Below are 24225 nucleotides of genomic sequence, written 5' to 3'. Positions count from 1 at the left end.
GCATAAAAATAGAACCCAGGCACTTCCATCTCGGGTTTCGCAAGCATTCCAACTCTTCAAGGAGTTGATGTTTGGTTTGTTTAGACGACGGACTTGCAAGCGATCCAGAACAGTTGGTTCGCATAAACCTTGTTAAGCGTTGTTTGACGGGGAAATTGTTTTCTCAGACCGATATTGGATTGTTTTTCTTTTTTCGTGTATGGGAGATGATCGTTGAACTAGATCTTTCATTCACGAGTTTAGATTTGGCCTAATGAGTCACGATCCGGCACAAGTCATCAGTTTAAGATAAACAAAATCCGTTGCGGCGCCTCATGTCTCAAGTCCATTTGAATCACAACAACTTTAAATAAAATCCACCCCTCATAATGTCTTTGCATGACTAAGTGCCGCTCGCCGCAAGAACTGACAGACGATTATTTACGACACTGCTGAGACTGCTGCTTCGGTGGTCAGGGCAGGTACTTTTCACTTTTCTATTCACGAAAGGAAAATGCATCGCCGTTGAAAGCGAAAAGATAAACACAATCACGCGGTGGAAATAGAAAATTCGCATTATTTTAAACCATTTGTCAGTGCCAAGTGTGGGTGGGTGGGTTTGTGGTTGGAAGCATGGGTTTTCGCACCTTTCAGCGGTGGGTGTAATTTTATGCCTAATTAAAACATATGTTTTGCTTTCTGTTGTTTATAAAATCGTGTGCCCAACCCCAGGTTTTGGCGAGTGCACTTTTAAGCAAGGTGTGAAACGATCTGGGCTTGGGCTTTGCACTGAATTAATGGCAAGTGTGGTGGGGCACGTGCGCCACCTTTCCTCGGTTGAGATGGTTTTTGTGTTTTGAATTTATAGCTCTATTTTTGATATGGAAAGGTACAAAGTGTGCATCCGCTTGTTGAGCCGGAAGCACTGCACTGGCTGAGTCATGCAATTGGAAATGATACAAAGTTTTGTTTGAGTCATTTTCTCTTTTGAATTTACTTAATAGTCATTCTCTACGTTTTCTTAAATCAACTTATCTTTATATTTTTTTTAAATATTTGGATGAATCTTTGTCCTAGCATTTCCTCTGTCAAAAGAACCCGTTTGCGTTATTAGTTTTCCATGCAAGTCTCCATACAATTTTGTGAGACAATGACCAGCCCATACAAAATGGGCATTCGATTTGGTGTCTTCAGCCAAGTTTGTAGGTTATAACACGGACTTATCGAAAAAAAGGAACGTGGGAAAATCCTCGATATTTTTATTTCAATTTTTATCGCGAAAAATTCAACTACCAAAAAACGACTAATTTGAAAAAATTTGGGTATCTGTAAAAAATGGTTCAAAATCTGGTATCGGAGATGGAGTTTCAGAAAAAAATTGATTTTTGTGGGGATGACTATGGGTCAAAAAACGATACACCTCTCATAATTTCCTAATAACAAAAACAATTTAAGTAACATCGAAAATCTTTAAACGTGGAATTGTTCTTTGATAGTTTACCAATATTTTCCCAAAATATGGTGCAATTAGATGCACTCTACCTTAAATACCAATCGTTTGAAAATAGACCCAATCTCACCCCTAAGACTAAGGGGGTTGACATTGGCTCAAATACAATGATTAGTAAAGTCAAGTCATCCAACAATGTTTCTTGTTCGATGGAATCGTATTGACATGCTACAATATTTGAAGCAGAGATTTTCAAACAAACTTTTCGAGCAATTACAACAAAAATATTAAAAAGTTGATTTTTCGAGAGGTCATTTCTGGCCAAAAACGTATCTCAACTTTAGACAGCTGCCAAACTTTTAGGATTTGTTCTAGGAACGAGATTTTTTCAGCTAAGTCAGCTTAAGATGTCCCCTACACAACCCTTTTAATAGAATTTGGTTTCATTGAGAAGAATCTGGGAAATGGTAAAATCCGATAATGTCACTTTGACCCAATCTCACCCCAGACCCAATGTTACCCCCACTTACGGTATACGAACATATCATAAAAATTTTTGAAAATCATATTTTGATGTAACGTAAGATTCACAATAGAAAATTACTTTGCAATTGTTTTATAAAATACATCGTTTTCAAGTTAAATGCACTGAAATTTTCGAAAAATGTTCCATTTTCTCCATTTCAAAAATATCTTATGGAGGAATTTTAGAATGCAGCAAATTTCAGCATTTACTCAAAATCTAGCAAATCAGAGAGTTTTCAGTAAATTTTCATAAATTTAGATAAGCGGAAGCAAATATTTTTTTATGTTGAAAATTCGAAAATTTAGATAGATAGATTTGAGAAATAAATTTGCAAAATTTTTAAATATTGTGTTAATAATAAATATGTCAAAACTTCCACAGATAGAAAAGTCGCATTTTCAACAAAAAAAAATGTGGCACATTATTGAAATGATGCACGATATAAAATTGAATGTAAAGTTATTTTGGTTACCAAACTCAATTTTACATCTTTAAATAATGTCAAAGAAGTTTTTTGATACTTTTCCATGTTTTTCAAAAAAAATGATGTTTTCCGAAAAACTGGCAACACTGCCAGATGAATTTGCACCAACTTTTGCCATATCTCAAAAATGGCATTTTTTGTAATTTAAAACTTATTCAAAAATGAGATTTTTCAAAAACTGTTATTCTTAATTTATTGTTGTTGTTCTTAATTCATTTTCAATATTAAATTTACACCCAGAAGCAAAAGCAATGATAGCTCTAGAAAGCAACTGTAATTTCAAACCATCATGCGTCTCCATCACATTCTTTTCTCGAGAATCCTAGAATGGACACGCATGGTAGTATACAACTTTTTGTTATAACGCCTTGTAGCATGTAGAGATGTGATTCGAAATTTTCCCGAAAAGCTGCGCATAGAAGTTAAGCTTCAATCTCAAACTGGTATAATGAGAAAGTTTCGTAGTTTTCCGCGCATGCGCAATGCTCTGGTTGAAAGATTTTCCTTTACTTTAGTTTGTGACTTTCCACGAACATGGCGTCTTTTAAAGCTTGTTTTCAAATTCTTACATTCGTTAACATTACATATAAATGTTAACGGATATACTCAAAATAGATAGATTTTAGAAATAAATCGTCGTTATACAAAAATTGCGACAGTAAATTTAAAGTAATTTTCATTTAATAATACAATTTCAAACAATTAACGTAAATAAAACACATTTGATTTGTTGTTTTCTTTCCAATCCACTAAACTGCCTTTCTCGCATTTTAATATATTTGAGTACTTTCGATTTATTCAATCAATTTGTTTACATAGTGATATTTTTTTTTTCTTCTTTGAAAAGGGGGTAAAACAAAAGTGATCGGATGAGGGTGTGAAGGGGGTGGGGGTGTTTGAGATAATATAACATGATAATTTCCACTTTTTTATTTGCGTTCGAAGTCAATTAGACGGCGGGTGGCGGGTGTGTAATGGGTAGGTGCGTGTGGGCAAACAAGTAAAAGCTAGCTTATAAAAATTCACTTCCTTATTCAGATTTCCACTTCAAAATTATTTATAGATTAATCATCATTTCGGGGGGTTGTGAACAAATATTTGATATATTTCGATTTTCCATTTTGGTTGAATATAAGGTTGTTTTTTTTTGTGTGTAAAATTTTGAAATGTTTTCACTTTTTTTTTCGTTTAAACGATTGATTTTAACCAAAAAATAAATAAACGCAGGTGATTAACGAAGTTGGTGAAGAACTGAGCATCAATCGTTTAGTTTTCTCTGTTTATTTGTCAAAGAAAATTACAGACTAAAATAAATAACTTACATTTCTCTCACATTCGTATAAATAAATAAGTGAAATGATAAAAAACCACTAAATAGACAACGAGTAAAAGCAACACTTTACATTAAAAAGTAGTTTTCAAAAACCTTACTTTTTGCTTTTTGAAATTGATTGTAATTTTTAAAGTGAAAATAAAACAAACAAATTTCTTTACTTTCGTTTCCTTTTCTGGATTTTCCCTACATAATTTGGTTGTGTATTTGATTTTTAGTTTTTTTTTCGATTGATTTTTTTTTATGTATATAATTTTATTTCATTTCGAATTATGTGTGATCGATTTCTCCTCTAGTTTGAAAGTGTGCGTGTGTATTTTTCTTTCTGATCCTTCATGTTTTTATTCTTTCATTTTCTTCCTACCCTAGGCTAGTGTTCGTGTTTGCGTCTCTGCGGCATGACTGCGAGACTCTTTCTCTCCATTTCTAAACGCGCTTAGAACTCCGTCACCGCAGACGCCGTTCTCCAGTTGCTGTCGACGACGGTCAGATCGGCACAGGTCTGGCTGTGTCCCAGGTGGTTCTCGGCAACGCAGCAGTACCTAGCGGAGTCACCTGGAATGGAATGGAATTGTGGTGAGTTTTTTTTACTTAGAATTTCCTAGCGTCGAACCAACGCGCTCACCTTCGTACGCCACGGGCAGCGACAGACGGCACACCCCGTTCCGGTACTCCGGATAGTACCGCTGGCCGCTCTCGTCGATCGGGACGTTGTTCTTGGTCCAGCGAACCGCCGGGGTGGCGTCGCACGCGACGATACACTCGAAACGGGCCGGCTGGCCGGCAACGACCGCGATGTCCTTCAGGGGCTAAAAAGGAAGCAAAGAGTTTAATAATATAGGGTCATCAACCACTTTAGGGCTGAGGGTGTGATCCTTACGGCAACAAACAGGGGCTGCTTGGTGGCGATGGCCGGATCCTGGGGGTGCTTCGGTGTGCTGGTCGCCGAGCGGGTGCTACCCTGGGTGGGCACGCTCGCCGCCGAATGGTCTGGAGGGGAACGAGCTCGGTTAGAGGTTTAAACTTCCAGCACAGGGGATTTAACTACGGCTTACGACGATAGGCTAGGCAGCAGCGTTGCGTTGGGATGCAAAGGTGAGGCTGGCGTGAAGCGAACTCATGACATGCGATTCGATGGCGAAGCGATTCGGTCGTAGGGTGGCGGTTCGGTAGCTGGTTTGTCACTGCTTTTTGGCGTCACTAATTCACACACACACAGGAGCATGCGCTAGTTTTGTTAAAGTTAAGGATTAAAAATCAAACTCATACTTACCACATTTTATTTAGCTAGGAGTTAGGGTTATTAATGCACACACAACACAAAACAACACGGTTTTGACGGTTTTTGATAGTGAACCTAAATTTGTCCTATCTTTTAACAGTAGATGTTTCAAAAGATATTGCACACTTTGCACAAAATTCTCCCCCTGTGCAAATCATAACTGCACATAAAATATTTGCACACTGAAAATCATACCCTTTCTCCCCCCGCTCGCCTAGAGTGGTGCGTGTCTCGACTGAGATTTGTTGCTTTCGACCACTTTAGATCAGTTTCAAACTAGGGTGTGTGTCTTAGATAGTTTTTTTCTGCTGTAGTTTGAGGTGTGCACTATGTTGGAGAGCTTTTTACAACTAGCACGATTGTTGCAAAATCTCTGAAATCCGCAATAACACATAAGAGATGAAATGGAAATACGTATTGGTACTTTGTTTGAATTTTCAATTGGGGTTCAAATTTTTCAGATTCTTTTTTGCTTTTTTTATATTTTTTAAAAATATTTTTTATTTATCTTTAAAACAAAATTCTAACTCTGTCCAACGTTCATGCAAATGGATTAGATTTAAAAGAAATAAAAAATGCTCTTCAAATTTTATATCCGGATGTATAAAAAACATTTTTTTCGTTTTCTCACAAAAGTTTACTGTTGAAGAAGAATAACTGTATAAGACTTCGAACAATGATCTTTTTTGTATTTTAATTTAGCATAAACTTTTGAGTTGTTTATCTCTTTAAGGCCATCGCAAATTTTATTTCTATTTTTTGTCCCCAACCCTTCAATATTTTCATAATTTCATAAATATTATGAAAATTTTTGAAAAAAAAAACTTTAAATACAATGTGTACTTGCCTAATCAAAGGTACCATTTTACCTTGTTGCATTTCAACCGGATGGATCTCAAGAATAAACAACAAAAATATAGATTCACAATAGATACATTTTTCCTTAGGAACATGAGAAAGGTCATCTGCACCTTTTTGCTGCATGTGTTTTCATTTGTCTGGTTAATTAAAATTTGGATTTATTTGAATGTTGATTGGACTGTGAAATGTATTTTTTTAAATTTATTGAAATGATTGATGATCTTTTATTGAAATTATTGGTTGGTGCAAGAAAATAAAATTAAATAAGCAATCATTTTTGGAAAATTTTCGTGAGTAAAAATGAAAATTGTATTTTGCCAGATGTCATTCAGAACGGGTTTTTTTTATCGATTTGGTTTCTTTAGACCATGGGGTCGGATGATTTTAATAAATAAATAAATAAATCTTTAGCAAAGTTGGCATTGATGAGAAGAAATCAAAAAACAATAGTTACAATTATACATTTTTTATATGTCACCTTTTCACACACAAAATGGAATTGCGCAAAATACATTTTTTTTTGAATAAAAAATTAATTCGTTTTACTTTGAACTACTCGAGCAGACGGAAATAACTTAAGAATAACTTTATTTTTGACATTTTTCAATTCTCGGCCAATAATATTTTATGTTTTGTCATTCGTTCGTTAAGATTTTGTTGTTATGGGTTTGTTATTGTAATAACAGTCTTATAACATTTTAAGCTTTTTTTCAAACATATCATTTTTATGCATTTTTGTTATTTTAACATAATGTGTGAAAACCTTTTTTTTTGTTTTTATTGTTCTTTCAAAAGTTGTATCTTGGCAACCAAAGTTGCATCTTGGTAACCAATAAAATGTTTTTGAAGCAATTTTTTAGATTTTTCTGGATCTTTTCGAAAAAAATATTTTCAAAAATGGTCAACTTTATCCAAAAACACAAAAAAAATATTTCAAATTTGATTGAAAATTTTAAAATGCACTTAACATTTTTTCGACTTGGAATGACTCATATAAAAAAATGTTAAAACATGTTTATTTTGTACATTTTTTTTTTTTTTTTTATTATTATTATAGAGACTTTACACCATTGTGCATTCATCTCTTCAAGGTGGATAGTGAAAGAGGAAAGATTACAGAGTTTAAAATCACTTCAATAATTATTACCATGCCTTTTTTCTAACGATTTCTGTCTATGTTTCAAATATTTAGCGGAATATTTAAAGAATGAATTATCAAGTTCTTTAAGTTTTTCTTCGTCCTCTTCTTCCAGGGATTTAGAAGTTATCTCACAACATTTTTTCTTATAATATTTTGCCTTTATGACATCTTCATCTTCTTCATCTGTTTCTTCTGCAGCCATCTCTCTTCGTTTTTGTTAGCTCGTCTTCCGCGTCCAAATATGCCTGTAAGCGCTTTCGGCGGCGGGTGTGCTTAAAAGCACGGTCTCGAATCCGTCGTTGTCTTCTTCGTCAATTTCACTTGTTTCCATTGCATTTTGTTCTGGTTTACTGTTGTTGCTTTTACTGCTGCTGCTGCTTGGCTCGGGTTCAATCGGTTGTGTACTGCTTTTTGGCCCACCTTTTACTCGAATCCGCACATTTTTGTTCTTTGCTTTGAGTTTGCAAAGCGATTTTTTGCCTATAATCGTCACTGTTGCAGCAGCATTGTTTACAGTGATTGATTTCGGCGTTGGCTGTTTCAGCAACATCCGCAGGGTCCGAACTCCATTTGGGATTCCTGGGAAGAAGTTAATCCAGCGGTCGTTGGTGATGGTCAAAACTTCGCCGTATTTACTCATCACTTTGACTACGTCATCATTGCTTATGCCTAGAGGTAGGTCAAGCACACGAACTTCCGTAGCGTTGTTGTCCAGGTAAATCGGGATTTTGCAACCCTGATAAACCAAAGGTTTGTCGATGATGGACGAGGCCATTGCTGAGTCGGCGAACTGCAACACGGCTATTTTTGTTCTATTGCATAATTGCAATGCTCGCAAGTTTTCTTGGTTTACTTGAAGGTCTGCGAGAAATTTTTTTACAAGCTTTGGGCTTGGTTGGTTTTGGAGTTGACAAAAATCCAGAACCACACTGTTTTTGTCTACGGTGCACATTTTAAAAAAAGTGGCGACGCGCACACAAACTGCGGACTGGCGTTGAGAATGCGACTTGTAAGGTCGGCGGTTACTTTGCAACATTTTGTACATTTTGATGCTTTGTCGTGAAATAAGAAATGAACAAATTATTAAAGAGTGATACTCTATCTGCTGAATGCATTTTATCAATACCTATAACTTTGCCGAAGATACTAAACTGATCAAAAACATTAAAACTTGACTGTTTAAAAAACACACCCCTCCGCACAAAGTCTTTCGATTCGTCTTTGAGAATGTCAGTAAAAGTTAGTAGTTTCACAACGAAACTGCAAAAAATTATTTCCAAATTCAAGTAAAAGAAAGAACCTTAAAATATGATGCAAAATTTTACATAAAAGTAGAGCAAACTTTTCAGATTTTAAAAAAATTAATGTTGTTATCTGAAACAGTATTCTGAAAATTTGAAGAAAAAAAATACTGAATTGATCAAAAATGCCATTTAAATATTTTGAAAAAGAGGGAAATGTCCAAAAAATATATCGGGCGTGATCTTGATATTTTTTCTATTGATGTTCCGAGTTTTGTTAGTTGCCGGAGTTTTGACAAAACGGCCTCTTCTGACGTAAATTTCTCATGGCAAGTTGTCACAATTGCAGGATGTTTCAATATAGCACGAACTGATCGGAACTACATTTTATGTAAGAGGGAGTTTTTGTATATCTCAGGGTTCAAAGCAAGTTTTGTGAATTTGTGAAGTCAAAAGGATAGGCATTGAAAGCTGCACAAAATTGCGTCCTTTAGTGTGTTTTTTTACGTTTTATCGGACTGTTAAGATCCAAAAATAAAAAAAATCTGGATTTTTCAATGAAATCCTCAATTTAAGCCCATGTACCAAAGTCCACTCTACATAAATTTAACTACTCGCTCCAACGATCGCCATTGTCGTCGTTGTCGCGTGAAATTTACGTTTGTTCGTGAGATTTTTATAATCTCTGCAACAAGTGTCCCTGGCCGTTACTGCTGCAGCAAATTTACTCAACAGGCAAGCGCCAAGAATTATTTCATGACGCCCTGTGCAGCTACATGTGCACATTTATAATTCCTGTCTGATTTTTTTCCTCTTCTTTTCTTCCCTCAGTCTGGTTGAAAAATAATATTGCAACTGACCGCGGCCACACAGATGTTGGCGACCTCTATGAATTCTGAACGAACGAAAATGATGATATTTTTCGCTTTCTTTTTCATTACGGCAGTGACGGCAGGATTTTTATTGCTATTACATAAAAACTGGGAAATGTTCGTTTCGTTTTGAGATTTTTTTTCCTTCTTTCTAACTTTAGCCTCGCCACTAATTCGTCAATTTCTGGGGCCTCCCAAAATGAGTGGCGACAAATTCCTAATAGCACTCACAGGCCGGAAGACGGCCGGCGTCGAGGGCACTTACGCAAAATTTTACTCTTTTTTTGTTGTTGTTTTTCATGGGAAAAAGTGGCGAAAAAGCACCGATTTTCTCAATCACTCTCTTGAGAAAAATTTGTCCGAAGCACATAACCTACAATGTTTGCGTGTGTGTGTGTCGGAAAATTTATTTTAATATGTTTTTGGGTTGGTGTTCCCCATTTCGTGTGAGTGAAGAGCTCTCGTAACTCGAGCACGACCCCACTTCGTGACACGGGGATAATCCTCGCGAGAGTTTGTCGATTTAGCACTTGTCGTCGTGTCACGAAAGCCGGCGACGACGATGACGACCAAGAAGAAGACGATCGACTGTGAATGACGAAGAAGGTCGGTTTCGAGAGAAGTGGGGCGCGCGCGGTTGCAAGGGATCAAGTCAATACTTGAGTCATTTCCCGGAGATTTTCGTCAAGTCGCACGATTTTTCAACGGCTGACACTTTTCCACAGGATGAAGTCGCTTGGCTTATTGAGTTTAGGGGAGGTTGGGGTTTTCAGCAACCACTCTGACTCAACTCTGAATATTTTTCAAAATTCCATGAATACATCAGGTATCTCCAACGCCGCTTGATGATTCACTAATATTGTGACTTACGGTGAAAGCAAACACACCTCCAATTACATACTAAAAATAAACGATCACCAACCTTGCACGCTAAATTAGTGCTCGTGAGTTTCTTGTGGTTGAACGATCTGCTGTGCAATAAATTGTACCTTCACACACCTTCCAAGGGGGAAACCCACCTATTTCAATTGGTTTTCTTTTGTTGACTTACGTCTCAACTAATAACCCTGCCGACAATGAGTAGTTTTCCCCTACCTGACTACTTTGAGGGCAAGAATTTGATAAATGTATCCCCCGGTGTAGGGTGATGCATCATTCTTGAAGGAATTTGGCCCACACACACTCACCTAGACAGTACAGACCGCATAATGTTGTGAAGTGGGTGTGACAGGTGTTTGTTTTTGTTTTGATCGCGGCTGCAGGTTTGCTAGCAGCGACGGTACTTAATCAAAATTGTCGAGATTGAGACGGTTGGCGGTGGAGATTATTTGGGGGTTAAAAGAATTTGTTTAAAATTTTCTGTGGTGTCTCTGACAATGTAGACAATTTTCAAATGCAATTTTCCTTTTTTCAGAATATAATTTCAAGTTTAAATTTTTTGAAATGAAGGACTAAAATTTACCAATCTTTTCTTTTAAAAATGCTACAGCATAATAATGTAGAATTAGATCATACATTGAAAATTCAGTAAAATTCAAAAGATTTTTGAATTATCTCAAGCATGCTAAAAATGATTTTAAACATCGGGGAATGCATTTTAAATTAATTTCACTTGATTGCACTTAAATTTCCACTGAAACTTTTTTTGCCCTCAGCCTACTAGCCTTGAAAAAATACTTATTTTGGGAATTTAGCTTCTTTAATTCCCAAAATAAGGATTTCTTAAACAAATGTTTTTTTTAGGAATAAAAAACAAAAATGCATCTTTTGCGCTTGAATTTCGGATGGCAAAATCTGGGATCGAAGCTATGATTGTTTTTAAAAAATATATAATTTTTGGAAATTGTCAATCATGCGTTGAAAAATAATTAAAACATTTTAAAGTGGTAATTTACAAAAAACTGAAACAAATAACAAAGTTTACTTTATTTTTGTAATTATTCATTGAATTTTGATAAAATGCTCCTTTTTCAAGTTGTAGCCATTTTTAGGTAATTTTTTCGAAAAGAGTCGCAGTTTATTATTTTTAATAACAGCTGAGAAAATTTCCTAAATATTTTATTTTAAAATAAAAACATCAAATATTAGTTTTTTATAGTCCGGACCATTAGGTGATAAAAAATGTGGAATAATTGGGTCCTAAAATGAAGCTTAAATTGCTGATATTATTGTTTACAGCGATTTTTTTTTTTTTTGAGTACAATAACCCTTCGTACGACCACATAGTGTTTAAAAAGGATTTTTAAATCAATTTTGAAAAATTAACCTCGCGGTCCTTCTTAACAGAAAAGTTCCTACTTGACAGTTCGTTCCAAGGGGACCATAGTTGATCCATCGAAAAAATGTTGTCTCGTTGTTACTTTTTTTGTATAAAATTGAAAAAAAAAAATGATCAGAAATGGTTTTTGAACGTGTTTTTTACCGTTGTACATAAAAATTTACATAGGGCTTTAGTACCCAATTGGGTGACACTGAGAAAATTTAATTTTCTGTTTTATCTTTGCATTGACAAATCTCAGGAAATTTCTCAGATCTTCAAAAACATGTTTTTTTTTTCGAAAATAGCGACTTTCATCAAAAATGGCTATAACTTGAAAACGGTAACTTTATCAAAATTTCAATCAATATTTAATTATAATGCAATTTTTTTAGTAGGTTCACTTCACTTTTTGATTGCAAATAAGGCTATTGCAAATTTTGATTTAAGTTTTTGTCACATTAAAAAGACGTAGAAATTTTGGAAAAATGTGTTTATATAAATTCATTGATATTTTGCAAATTTGGCGGTAGCATAACTGTAATGATGTATAAAGCATTTTGCGATACTTTTTGTTTCGAAATTTTGAAAATCTGGCTTAAAATTTATAATTTAAAAAAAATTGTTTTTATGGAAATCAATTTTTAGTGACAAAAAGTGATTTTAAAAACCAATATTTAAAAATTTCAGCGTATAATTTTTTTCAGTGTAGTGTTCATTCCTACCATAAACTTTTCAGAAAACACCAAATTGAAAATATCTGGAGTTTTTTTTTTTTTCTTTTTTGAAAAGGTCCAATAAACCAATTTTTGGCTTTTTGAGTGTTTTTAATACCCCTGACTCAAGGCGATTTCAAAAACACCCAAAAAGCAAAAAGTGGAAATTTGGTTTATTGGAAAAAAATAAAATCTTTCAAATTTATATGAAAAAATGATGATTATTCAAAATGGCTTTGGGCATGCGGAATGCATCTAACTAGTTTCAGCCAGTTAAAAAAACACAAACAAATCGGATGGCCGAAATCTCAGAGAATTTTACGTTTTGTCTGTTGTTATCTTAAAAATCCTAGTGTGTTAGAACAGATAGCGCTGGATTATTAGTTATTTGAGTGCTTTTGGAAATTGCAAAATCTCGATAATATATAGAAATAGTGGAGTGCTGCTAAAGTTCAGCTAAATAAGTAATCGACATCCAACTACTAACAATGCGAACAGAACGAACAGAAAGCTGGCATCCAATGAGTGTTAATTTCAAATTCCCATATCTTTAGTCATCACAGCCAATCCGGTTCCGATTGGCGTCCACATAGTGCAATAAATAGAACATTGAAAGCGCGCATTCTTCTTGATTAGAGGTTTGAGGGCCAATAAATACGGGGCGGAGCGCTACAACATCGAATTTGGCGACAGCGGCGACGGCACTTTCTAACCTGGAGTGGTGCACCGCGACGAAACCGGCCGGAAGTGGGTAACCCTTGGCGTGGAGCGTCCACTTCCGGTCGCGGGGTAGCTGTACCGCTGCTGGTACCGGCTAGCCTGCAGATCGGACGCCGGAACCGACGCCGACCGGCGGAACGGTGACGGGGTACAATTGCGCACGTAGTCCCGGGTACGTTCGTGAATGACCGGCACCTCAACGGACTGGGCGCCGGAAGGCCCAAACGGCGTCGGACTCAAATAGCGCGGATGTTTTACGGAAGAAGAAGAGGTGGTGGCAGGTTGGCGCTTCGAGTGGCCACTGCCGGCCACGATGCGGTGGCCCTCGCCGGGGAAGATTATGCCAAATTCGTACCCAAAATCGTACTTGAAGTAGATGATTCCGGTATCCGGATCGACGTGCCGGGTGCCTGTGGTGTGGTCAAAGGACAACGCCCGCGGGGACAACAGATTGGAACGCGATTTGGCGAGGGGCGAGTCGTGGATTTATGTCATTATTTTCGGATTACCACACCACATAATAATGTTGTAACAGACAATTTTTCGGGAAATTTTTGTTTTCGTAGACGGCGTGAGAAAGAGGAAAAATGTTATTTATAAGTTTCTGGTGAGAATGAATGTGAGACAGGGTGGCTACTCGTTTGTTTCGGCATATGAGATCATTGTTTTGTTATGATAAACCAATATCATTATTTATAGTTGAACTCTGTTAATCATACAGAGTCTGGTACATCAAAAATATATAAAAATATACAATTTTGAATATTTTCAAAACAACATCAAAAATCGATATAACATTTTATCTCAAAAAGACAAAAACAACAAAATCGCAATTTATATGCTATTTATTTTTCGAGTTTTCTTCTAAAGGTCCAATAAACAAAATGTATTTTTTTGCTTTTTAGGGGATTCAAAAACACTTAAAAATCGAGAACAAAATTGTTTATTGGAACTTAAAAAAAACTCCAGATTTATCCGAAATCCGATGCACTATGCAGTTTTTTGAGCTCTCAAAAAAGTATCGGAGAGTAAACAATATTCGTCTGGTAACTCGATCATAATATTTACCTTTTTGACAGTAGGGGCGGTGTGGTTTGGCCGTGGGCAAATAGAGGAGAAAAGCAACTCGCGACAAAATTTTGAGGCTAGGAATTTTGACAGGTATGATTTTCATAAAGTATTCGCCTCCTTTTCTCTCCCACATAAAAACTGGGGACAAGGTAGCTGTCAAATTAGGCCAAACTGTTAAAGTCACTCAAAAAATAAACTGTGAGTGAATTGAGTTCATTTCTGACGTCACGGTTTTCTACTCTATTGATTGCCACACCGCCACATCTGTCAAAAAAGGTCAATATTATGATCGGATTATTAAACGAAAGTCCCGCCCGTGTGGATCAATCGGACCGCGCACTGGACTCACAATCCAGAGGTCGCCGGTTCGAATCCCGCGGCGGGCGCTCTAAAATTCTTTGTGTAAATATGGGTATTCGGCGCCGTCGCTCCGTGCCATACTTTCATACACTTAGGAGCCCAGGGCGGCGAAGTCCTTGTAGATAAAAAGGAAGACACTAGTGGTTGGTACTAACAATGGTGGCCGACAGCTATAAAGTCAACTTCGTTTTTTTTTTTTAAACGAAATGAGCATGAATCGCTAGTTTGTTTTCCTAAACGTCACAAGATTTGATTATTTTAATATTGTTTACAAACATTGAACATCTGTCAAAAGTGTTTTGTTCGAACTTCAAAACATTTAATCGAAATATTTTCGTTGAACATTTACAACTCTAAAAATTACATTTAAAACATACAATTATTACAAATTTTCGAACATGGAAATAAAACATAACCAAATTTAGTTTAGGTTTACTTTACTAGTAAGTTTAAAAGAGAATAGTTTATTTTGATTTGTAAATATTTCTAAAAGTAAATATTCTTTGGTTTTTTTTTCTAAACAAAGAATTCATAAAACATCAAAATCGACACTTGTACTTAACAATTACATACTTCAGGTATACGAAAATACTTGAATTCGGTTTGATTTCCTCGTAAATTGCTCAACAACATGAGCAACGTGAAGTGGTTTCTTTACACTGTCTCTACGGCAAAGAGATTGTCCAGATCGCCGGAATCGAGTGGCCACTCTGCTCCTCAGAAAAAATGTTGTATAATTGTAAGGCAGCAGAAAAAAACAAAGTCAAACAAAACGAAGAAAAAGGAAAAAAACGAAAAAAATCAGCAGAACAAACCAAAAAAACTCACAATAAAACTCATAGAAAACGAGAGATAAATCAAAGCAAATCATATGTGTAGAAGGTTTTTTAGGGAGAGAAGAGGGAGGGGGTGGGACAAATCACAGATATAGAGAGAGAAGATAAATGAGAGTAAATAAAGATAAAAATGAGGAAATCATAGAAATCATATGAATGGCGGTGGTGTGGGTGCTAAAAATAGATGCAATTTGAGGCTTCGAACAAAAAAACAGAAATGCTTCGGTTGCCGAAATGATTTTACGACCACGCTGTCACACCGCGTCGTAGTTTATGGTCATCAGCTGCTAACTGGCCCCAAACTGCATCATTTTGAATAGAGGGAGGGAGAGAGAGAGAGATTTGTACTCACCGTACTGGGACACCCGAGATTCCTCGCGGTACGCTTGTGGCGTCGACGTTCCGTTGGTGGCTGGTGGGGCTTGCGTTTGCGGAACTGGCTGCAGGACGTGCGTGACCGGGGCCTGCTGGTGGCCGAAGGCATTCTTCAGGATCGGCTTGATCGGGGTCTTGCGCATGTCGGTCATCACTTCGTTGGTAAAGTGGTACGCCTTGGTCTTGAACGACTGGGACATGCTTTCGGCCTGGTTCTGGGCCTTCTGGACGAAGTTGATGGGGGCCACCTTGTGCGCCTTGATGGCCATGTCGTCCCGCGACGTGGACATGTGCTGGGTAGCCATCTGCTTCGTGGTGAACTTGCGATCGAGCGTTTGCGTTTGCAGGACTTCGACGGTTTCGGTGGTTTGCTCTTGCTGCTGCTGCTGCTGTTGTTGCTGTTGTTGCGTGACTCCGGATACGTCGATCTTGGTCGGCATCAGCACTGGGCCGGTGTCGAATTCCATCGGAGTTTGGATGCGTTCGTAGGTGCGCGGAAGGCTGGTCGAGCGGGACGCAAAGTTTGGCCGAACACTGCGGAAGTGTGGCTCATCGCTGTCGGACGGATTTGGGGTCCACATCGGACGAATGCGAGCTCCATCCGAGTCGTAATCGCTGTCGCGACCCTGTTTCTGCACGAAGGCCGGACGTGGCTGATGGCCCAGACTGATGACCTGCTGGGTTTGCTGCATGTTGACGACCCGGTTGCTGCTCTCGGTCGTCTCCTTCATGTGCAGCGTATTGGAGGTCTCAGTCGCGATCGTGTTGTGAACCGGTTGAGCCGTGACCGAGGTGTAGTACAGAGCAGGTTGTCCCGCAGGTTCCACCGGTGGGAACGACACGTGTTGCTGCTCCTGTTGTTGCTGTTGCTGGACGAAGGTCTGCTGCTGGTAGGACTGGAAGGACGAACTCTTCTGCTGTTGGAAGGACTGCGACGACGAAGTCTGTTGCGTAGAGTAGCTGATTGGTTGCGGTCTGGCCATCTCGCTGACTGCCGTCGGTTGCGGGAGCTTTTCGATCGGATCAAATACTGATGGCGGTGCGACGGTGGGTCCAGTTTCGTGCTGCTGCGGTGGGTTGAATACCGGGTGGACCGGCTTGTAGGCGACACCGGCCTGGGTCGGCTGCCACACCGGGTTGATCGTGGTCTTTTCAGCTTCGATCTCGTGCTGTTCAGCCGAGAATCCATTTTGCTGAACTGGAGCCGGCTCCGGCACTGGTTCACAAACCACCGGTTCTGGCTGGGGCTCCGGCTGGACGGCAGCGGGCACTGGGACCTTCTTCAACGTCGGCAGTGGCTCCTCTGTCGGCAGTACCTTCACCGGCTGCAGATCCTCTGGCAGATCGTTGTTAACCAGGAAGTTCATCTCCTCAACGGACTCCTAATTGGCAATAAAGCAAAATAAAACCAAACAAAAAAAAGACATCCCAATTAGAACAACTCGGCAAAGCCCCGCAACAACAATTCGCAGCAGGAATTTCACATTGACACACAAATTGCAAGCGTTGCGAACATTTCTTTCGCCAACCAGCGACGACGTCGCTGGCGGGCACTTATTTTTGCGTTACAGACGCCGCTGGGGCCCTGTGCTGCCGCGTGACGACACCCGCGAGCTGATCTTGTGGGAGGCAAAAATAAACTCTTTGACATAGATCGATTCGTTCGGCGTTCGTTTGGGATGAGGGTTACGGACACTCGGCAGCAAAAACAACAACACGAAAAAAAGCGTTAGCAAAATCTTTAAACGGGGAAATCATGCGGATTGCTTCGAAGAAGCTTCGATTGTTTTGGGCTGTGAGAGAGATTGGGGGATTGGGGGAGGGTTAGACGCATATTGTGTAAGCAAAAAAACGCACGCACACGAGGGACATCAATCAAAGCGCGCACTGTCAAGCACTCTCGAACCTTGGTAACCGCTTCGGCGGTGGTTGTAGTGGTGGTGACGACCTGCTCCTCCGACTGCTGCTGCTGCTGCGGCTGTTGAGCCTCGGCAGTGACACCCGCATCGGTCACGGTCGCAGCAGCGTCCTCAACCGTCTCCACCTTGGACTCGATCGGCGACGATTCGACAACGGTTTGCTGTTGTTGTTGCTGTTGCTCCTGCTGTTGTTGGACGACTTCCGAGCTTTGCACGATCACGCTGCTCTCGGACTTGGAGAAGCTTTCGATCTTCTGCTCGCTGCTAAACGAAACCGTCTTCTGGACCTCCTCCGTGTCGGCCAGATAGCCGCTGACTCCGTTCATCTTCCGCATCACGTCCATGTCGCTTTCGCACTCGCTTTCCGTGGCCGTGAACGGGCTCTTGGTCGCAGCGTTAGCGTTAGCGATGGGCTGCGTGGCCTTGGCTTCCGAAGGCTGCTCGAACGAAGCAGGAGGCATCCCGGCGGTATCCGACTGTCCCGGGTTAGACTTTTTGCGCGGACTGGGCGGGATAATCTTGACACCGCCGGCCGGAACACGTTCCGGCACTTTATCCATGCTCTCGAACAGCGACTGTTCGATCTTCTCACGATAGTAGGAGCTCTTGCGTTCGTTCGAGGGCTTCGGAGCGTAGCCCATCGTTGGCTGCGGGCCCGGCTCGAGACCAATCTCGGCCGGGGTGTAGCCGAAGTCGGGCGGCAGAGTGCAAACCTTGGTCGGCGAGTTGACCATCTGCTGGATCATGCGCGGAGCCTTCAGATCGTTTAACGATTCGTTCTGCTGACGGATGGTCTGCTCGAATAGCTGCTTGGTCTCCTTGACGGACTTTTTCTTGTAAACCTCTTCCTCCATGTGTACCTGCTGTTGGTGGTACTGCTGCAGCTGTTGGTGGTGCACGTACTCATTGTGCTGCTGCCCAAAGACTTGCTCCTGAGGCTGCTGTTGGTACAGCGGTTCCGGGAAGTTCGTCGGTGGCTGCATTGGAGCCGGAGCCGGCGCTTGAACCGGAGCGGGAGCTGGAGTAAATTGTGGGATTGGCTCGACGGGAGCGGGAGCCGGGGTAAAGGTCTGAACAGGAGGTGGGACATAGGCTGGCATGAAGGTCTGCGGGACCGGTGGGAAATCCACCGGCGGTCCCGACGTGAAGCTCGCCTGACTGGGCGTGATCGAAGGTGGAGGGAGTGGCTTGAACGGCTGCGGAGTTTGGTTGTAGGACGGTCCAAAGGACGGTACGTTCGAAGGAGCAGAAGCGAGGGAGTGGTGCACCACCGGAACGGGTTCCGGAGCGGGGGCAAACTTGGCCACCGGAGCCACTGGAGCTGGCGTTGGCTTGAATGGCTGGGGAAGCGTTTGCGGAGCCGGAGCGTAGGTCGGTACGGGTTTAGGTTGAGGGGCGAAAGTTGGTTGCGGTTGTGGGACGAAGGCAGGTTGCGGTTGAGGAGCAAAAGTTGGCTGCGGTTGAGGAGCGAAGGTCGGCTGCGGTTGCGGTTGTGGAGCAAAGGTCGGTTGCGGTGCATAAACAGGCATCGGGGCCTGGATCGGTTGGGGAGCTTGGAGTTGCTCAACAGACGGCTTGTACGGCTGATACGGCTGGTACTGCATCGACTGCGAGAACTGCTGTTGAGACATTTGCGACGACTGGAACTGCTGAGATGACGAGAAGGACGAATACATCTGCTGCTGTTGTTGATGCTGCTGCTGCTGCTGGGTATAGAAGTTGTTTTGCACTGGCTGAAATTCGGATTTAGGCGTTGAGCGTTTACTAGCCTCTAGTGGATGGTTGCGAGCGGAGGTGGAACAAGAAGAAGATGATGGTTTGGTGCGTGGTAGTGTGACGAAGCCGGATGTTTTTGGAGCGGTCCAGAGTCTCTCCATTGCGATGGCTTCCGCCGATGGTCGTGGCGAGGAGCTGCGTGCTCGCTCGAGGTGTGGTGTGGTTGCCTGTGGCCGATAGATTGGTTGTTGCTGCTGATCTTGGGCGATAATTTTGGGGATCGGAAGGATGGGGACGTTCGTGTCGAGGGTTCGTAGGTGGTGCTGTTCGGAGATTGTCGGATGGGGTTCTTGGTGGTAGATCGGGGGAGTGGGTACGGTGATGCCCTGAGGATGTAGTAGTTCGGCCTGCTGTTGTGATGGTTGTGGGTAAATTTGCAACTCTTCACCTACCAGCTGGTGCGTCTGATCGATTGCGACCGCCGGCTGTTTGAGTGGTATGAATGATTTGGGCTTGAAGAGTGGTGGTGGTGGCGCCTGCGGAACCTCCTGGGTTCCGTTCGAGGTGATTTTTTCGAAAAAGTGGAACGCACTACGTTTTGTGGTTGTGGTCGTGGTTTCGGTTGGGAGTTCTTCCGGTACCGCCGGCTTGGGCGCCACCTGTGGAGGGGTTTGTGTAGCTTCCGACTTATGAACCTGCTGCTGCTGTTGCAACGGTGTTGGTGTTTGTGTGGCGTCTGTGCGTGTCGCGACGCGGTCTGTATTGGTGCCGGCCGACTGTGAGTCCGTCGTTTCGGTGGTCGTTCCCGCCGACACCACCGGGATCGTGGGCGTTTGTGTGCGCTGTGAGAATGTTATCGGAAGATCCGGAAAGCTGATCTTGTGTTCCATGCGCATGGTGGCCTCGGTCGTTCGGCGCGTTTCCGTCACGATGGTCGATTCGGTTGTGGGACCGCGCAGGCTCGACTCGGTCGAGAACTCCTGGCGGGTCGACGCGTAGCCACCAGGCGGGTCAACAGCTTCTGGCTGTTGCTGTTCACCGAAATGAGTTGGCTGAGTTGGTGGGATTGTGAGAAGATGGTGCGCACAAAGTGGTTGTACAAAGTGATGAAGTGAAAAAGACAGAAAATGAAAGATATTTCAGATGAGGGAGAATGAAGAACGTCTGAATGTGTGTGTGTACATGAGGGGGTGACTATTTAGAGCGAGAGATAGAGTTGGAATTCGCGTTCGGTGGCCATTTTTCGCGCGTTCATTTTTCACGTTCCTAAGACTACACACACGCAAATAGTACAACACGACACGACCGGATTAATTACCTGCGGTTGCGGCACATCTACAAAGGAGACATGCTTCGGCTGCTGTTGCTGCTGGGGTTCCGCGTCCAGCACGGCAATGTCGGCGATGCTTTGGGCTTCGCCGCCGGTGTTCTTCGCAAGCACCATGTACCTGCCGGCGTCGGCCAGATCGATCTGTTCGAAGATCAGCTTGTGGCAAGGGCCAACCTGTTGCATGCTGTAGCTTCCCGGGAGCAGCGCTTCCTGTACCGGAGCGTTGTCCTTGAACCAGGTGATGGTGGGTTCGGGCGTACCGGACACTTCGGCGGCAAGGATCACGCGATCACCACGGCGGACGCTCTGAGCCTGCAGACGTCGACCGAACACGGGCGGAAAGATAGATTCTGAGTTGGTTGGGTGGTGGGGAGAGAGAGAGAGAGAAACAGAGAAGAAGAAGAAGGAAAGTGAGGGTGCTGGGTGTTTTGACGGCGGGGTTGCGGTTGTTCTTACTCTTGACGACGAGATCCGCGGTAGTAGATGAGGCACCGGCGGCGTTCGATGCTGTGGCCGTGTATCGTCCTGCGTCGTTTGTCGACACGTTCTTCAGCTCGACTACGATCTTGTTGAGTGAGTAGGAAACGGTGATGCGTTCGCCATCGGGCTGCAGCTCGACGTCGTTCTTCGTGATCGAAACTTCGGGCGTCGGGTAGCCGTCGAGGATGCCCTCGAGCACGACATCGGCGCCCTGGTCGACGATCTTGCCATTGAACGGCGACACGAAGCGCGGTGCCGAGCTGCGTCTGGCGGGCTTGCCGGTGCTGATTTGGCCCGAGTTGGCGATAATCGTTTCGTGCATCTCGGTGGTGTTGTTGTTGGCGATGTTGAGGATCGAAGTTTCCTGCTGGATCGCTGGCGGCAGGTCGTTGGTCTGGTGGAACTGGGCAAACTGTTTGGTTTGGGCAATTTCCGGCGCTTGGTCACCAACTTTCTTGAACGAGCTGTCCAGGTGGGCAGACTGCGAGTGAACCTCGGACTGTGACACTCCATTCTCGACGACCGTCGAGGAGGAGTAGGACGAGGACGAAGTGGTGACCTGCTTCTGGAGCGTGACGAACGACGATCCGGAGTGGTCAACCTGGAGCATAGATTCGGCGCTCACCAGTGGCTGCGGCTGCATCATCGGAGCCCCAAAGGCATCGGCCAGGGCAACAAAGGCCACACACTGGGCATGACCGGCATCGTTTTCGGCGAAACAGGTGATCTTGCCGGCCAGTTCCGGTAGCACTTCCGGGATGGTGAGCACTTGGCGATCGCCACTGGTGGACACGAGGAAATCATGGCCGTGCACGGGTTGATCGTTGAAAAACCACCGGATCTTCGGCTGGGGCTTGCCCACAACAATGCACTCGAACTTGGTCGACTCGTGGAGTTTCACGGTACGATCGGCAAACAGTTCCTTGAAGGTCGGACACACAACACTTTCGCTGAGGAACGCCGGCACGGACTCGAACTCGGGCGCGTTAATTGACTTTACGATCAGATTCGAGAAGCACTTGGCCTCACCGGACGGGTTGGAGGCTTTGGCCGTGTACACACCCTTGTCGTCGGGGAACACCTGTTCGATCACTAGCTTCACCACGCCGTCCTCGCGGAACAGCGAATGCACACGCGGGTTTTCTTCGATTTCGCGGTTGTTCACGTACCACTTGATGTTCGGCCGCGGATCTCCGCTGACGGCACACTCGAACTGGCACTTTTCGCCCTCGGCCGCAAGGATATCACTGAGGAGTCGTTCGAACTTGGGCGGCGCACCGAGTGGGGGCAGGACCCGTTCGGCCGGCTGGCGCACAGCTGGTTCCGCAGTGTTAAGCGGTGTCACAATTAGATTACACTTGCTCGAAGCTTCACCAGCGCTATTAATAGCGACCACACGATACTCGCCAGCATCTTCTAGAAATGCCTCGCGGATCACCAGCGAACAGTGGTCGCCTTGGAACAGCAGCTGAAAATCGGTGGACTCCTTGACGGGCCGTTCCCCGTGGTACCAGATCACTTCCGGCTCCGGTTGGCCCACAATCACACAGTCCAGGCGCACTGGCTTGCCCTCAAACACTGCGACGTCCTTCAGCTGGAGCTGGACGGACGGCTTCACTGGTTCCATGTCGCTGGCGCTAGCTAATTCGGAATCGGACGTTTCGTTTGGCAGACGACCCTTCACAACAACATTACACGAGCAGGACCTTTCACCGGCGATATTCTTGGCAGTCAGCGTGTAGACACCAGCATCCTTCAGGAATGCCTCGTCTATGACCAATTGCGCTCTGCCGTTTTCGTAGAAGAACTAAAATGAAATCGGGAACGAGAAATGAGAATTTTCATTTTTCTAGCCTGCCGCGGCCGCGGCCGTCCCCGGGTTCCCGCGTCACCTCCTGCTCCTCTCCGTGAGTGTCCCCACGATCTTCAACTTCGGGAACTCACTTCTTGTGCTGTATGGGTGCATCATTGGTTGTAGTGGGTGGCGTGGATCAGCCAGGGACGAATCCCACCACCGCCGGAGGGGGTGGAAGTCATTCAACTCTCTACACGTCTGAACTGCTGTTGCCCACGATGATCAATCAACTTCCGAGACACAACATTCCCACAGGTGGGTGCGCGTGGACGACCCTTCCAGGGTTCCACCCTGCACTTGAGCCATAAATCTGCATCTTTTTCATCACTCAAGAAACGGCCGAGTCGCGCTGGCGCCTGCGCCCTTTCTTCCTCCCCCAAGAGAAGACAATCGTGTGAGGATCCCGCACACACACACATCTTCACACTCACACAGCAAACTCCGCCAAAACCGAACTCTCACTGGTCGTCGTTTGTAATTTATCTATTTTTAAATATTATAATTAAATTCTACACACCGACCGAGCGTGGAACTTGGGGGGACCCGAGAAGATAAATAACGTCAACTGTCGTGTCTTTGCTCGCTGGGTTCGCGCCTTGGCCACCGATTGGACTTTTTTTTTTGCTTCTGTTGTTTGTGGAGTTGCAATGCGGGAAAATTGAAGGGAAAATGCGACGAAAGAGTACCGGACTGGCTTAGGAAAAGTGAAGTTCCAAATGGGGCCCCCGAAACGGGAGCGAATGGATGATTTCAGAGGTGGTGGAAGCCAGGGAAAAGCATGACTTCAGAGGAAAGATCGAGAAGTAGAAGAAAGGTGTGGGGGGAAAGCTTGTGCGCAGGGTGAGATATACGAACGAGCATGGAGGTTGGCGTGCGTACGAAATCTGTCCTCCTCGTGGGTCGACTTACGAGCGAATGAGAATGCAATGCCCACCTCACCGCACAAAATGATTGTAACGATCAGTTTCGACGAGTTCGAGCGGGTTCGGTTCGGTTTTGGCAAATGTGAAGGGGGCAGTGTTGCCAAACTGAGAGGCGTTCATAAAAAAGGTTCAAGGAATTCATACAAAATTAAGAAAAATCCTAACACGTTGACAACACTTCCCGCCCAAGCCACCCAGTGGCAGTCCCAAATGCAGAGTAAGATGTCTTAATTAAGTGTTTTATGACTCCCACTTGCACAAGTCCCGGACTCGTGCCGCCACTTCTCGGGAGAATCAATTAAGGGCAAACAGACGATTTGTAGACTAACGGTGCAATTCCCGCGGCCTCCCGCTGCCAGATTTGTGAACCTCTTCCCCACTTAACTTGATGAGCCATGAGTGTGTGTGTCGACTGCGGTGTTCGATCGTGGGCGCGCAAATGTTTATGGTTCAGATATGTACAACATTTGATGGCGGTGGTGGTTTTTGTGGGTGGGC

General features: G+C 43.2%; 1 protein-coding gene across 6 annotated transcripts in view; it reads right to left on the bottom strand.

Moving 5' to 3' along the window:
- Positions 1 to 24225, bottom strand: part of LOC6039278 (titin) — a 111046-nt gene that overhangs the window by 14955 nt on the left and 71866 nt on the right. For 2 of the 6 annotated variants that reach the window (XM_038258760.1, XM_038258761.1), the window contains exons 10-17: positions 20926 to 22756; positions 20458 to 20819; positions 17411 to 20191; positions 15482 to 16886; positions 12856 to 13272; positions 4653 to 4762; positions 4398 to 4581; positions 3705 to 4327 (exon numbers count right to left, since the gene is read on the bottom strand). In XM_038258760.1, the coding sequence (XP_038114688.1) occupies positions 4209 to 4327; positions 4398 to 4581; positions 4653 to 4762; positions 12856 to 13272; positions 15482 to 16886; positions 17411 to 20191; positions 20458 to 20819; positions 20926 to 22756 (7209 nt within the window). In that variant the 3' untranslated portion in view covers positions 3705 to 4208. Of the gene's footprint in view, positions 1 to 3704; positions 4328 to 4397; positions 4582 to 4652; positions 4763 to 12855; positions 13273 to 15481; positions 16887 to 17410; positions 20192 to 20457; positions 20820 to 20925; positions 22757 to 24225 lie in introns of those variants that run through there. The other 4 variants (XM_038258763.1, XM_038258766.1, XM_038258762.1 and 1 more) reach the window with 4 other exon arrangements.

Source organism: Culex quinquefasciatus, chromosome 3 (genome assembly GCF_015732765.1).
Source record: "Culex quinquefasciatus strain JHB chromosome 3, VPISU_Cqui_1.0_pri_paternal, whole genome shotgun sequence".
Taxonomy (NCBI): domain Eukaryota; kingdom Metazoa; phylum Arthropoda; class Insecta; order Diptera; family Culicidae; genus Culex; species Culex quinquefasciatus.
The sequence above is the reverse complement of the archived record's forward strand: the minus strand, read 5'-3'. Positions and strand labels throughout refer to the sequence as shown.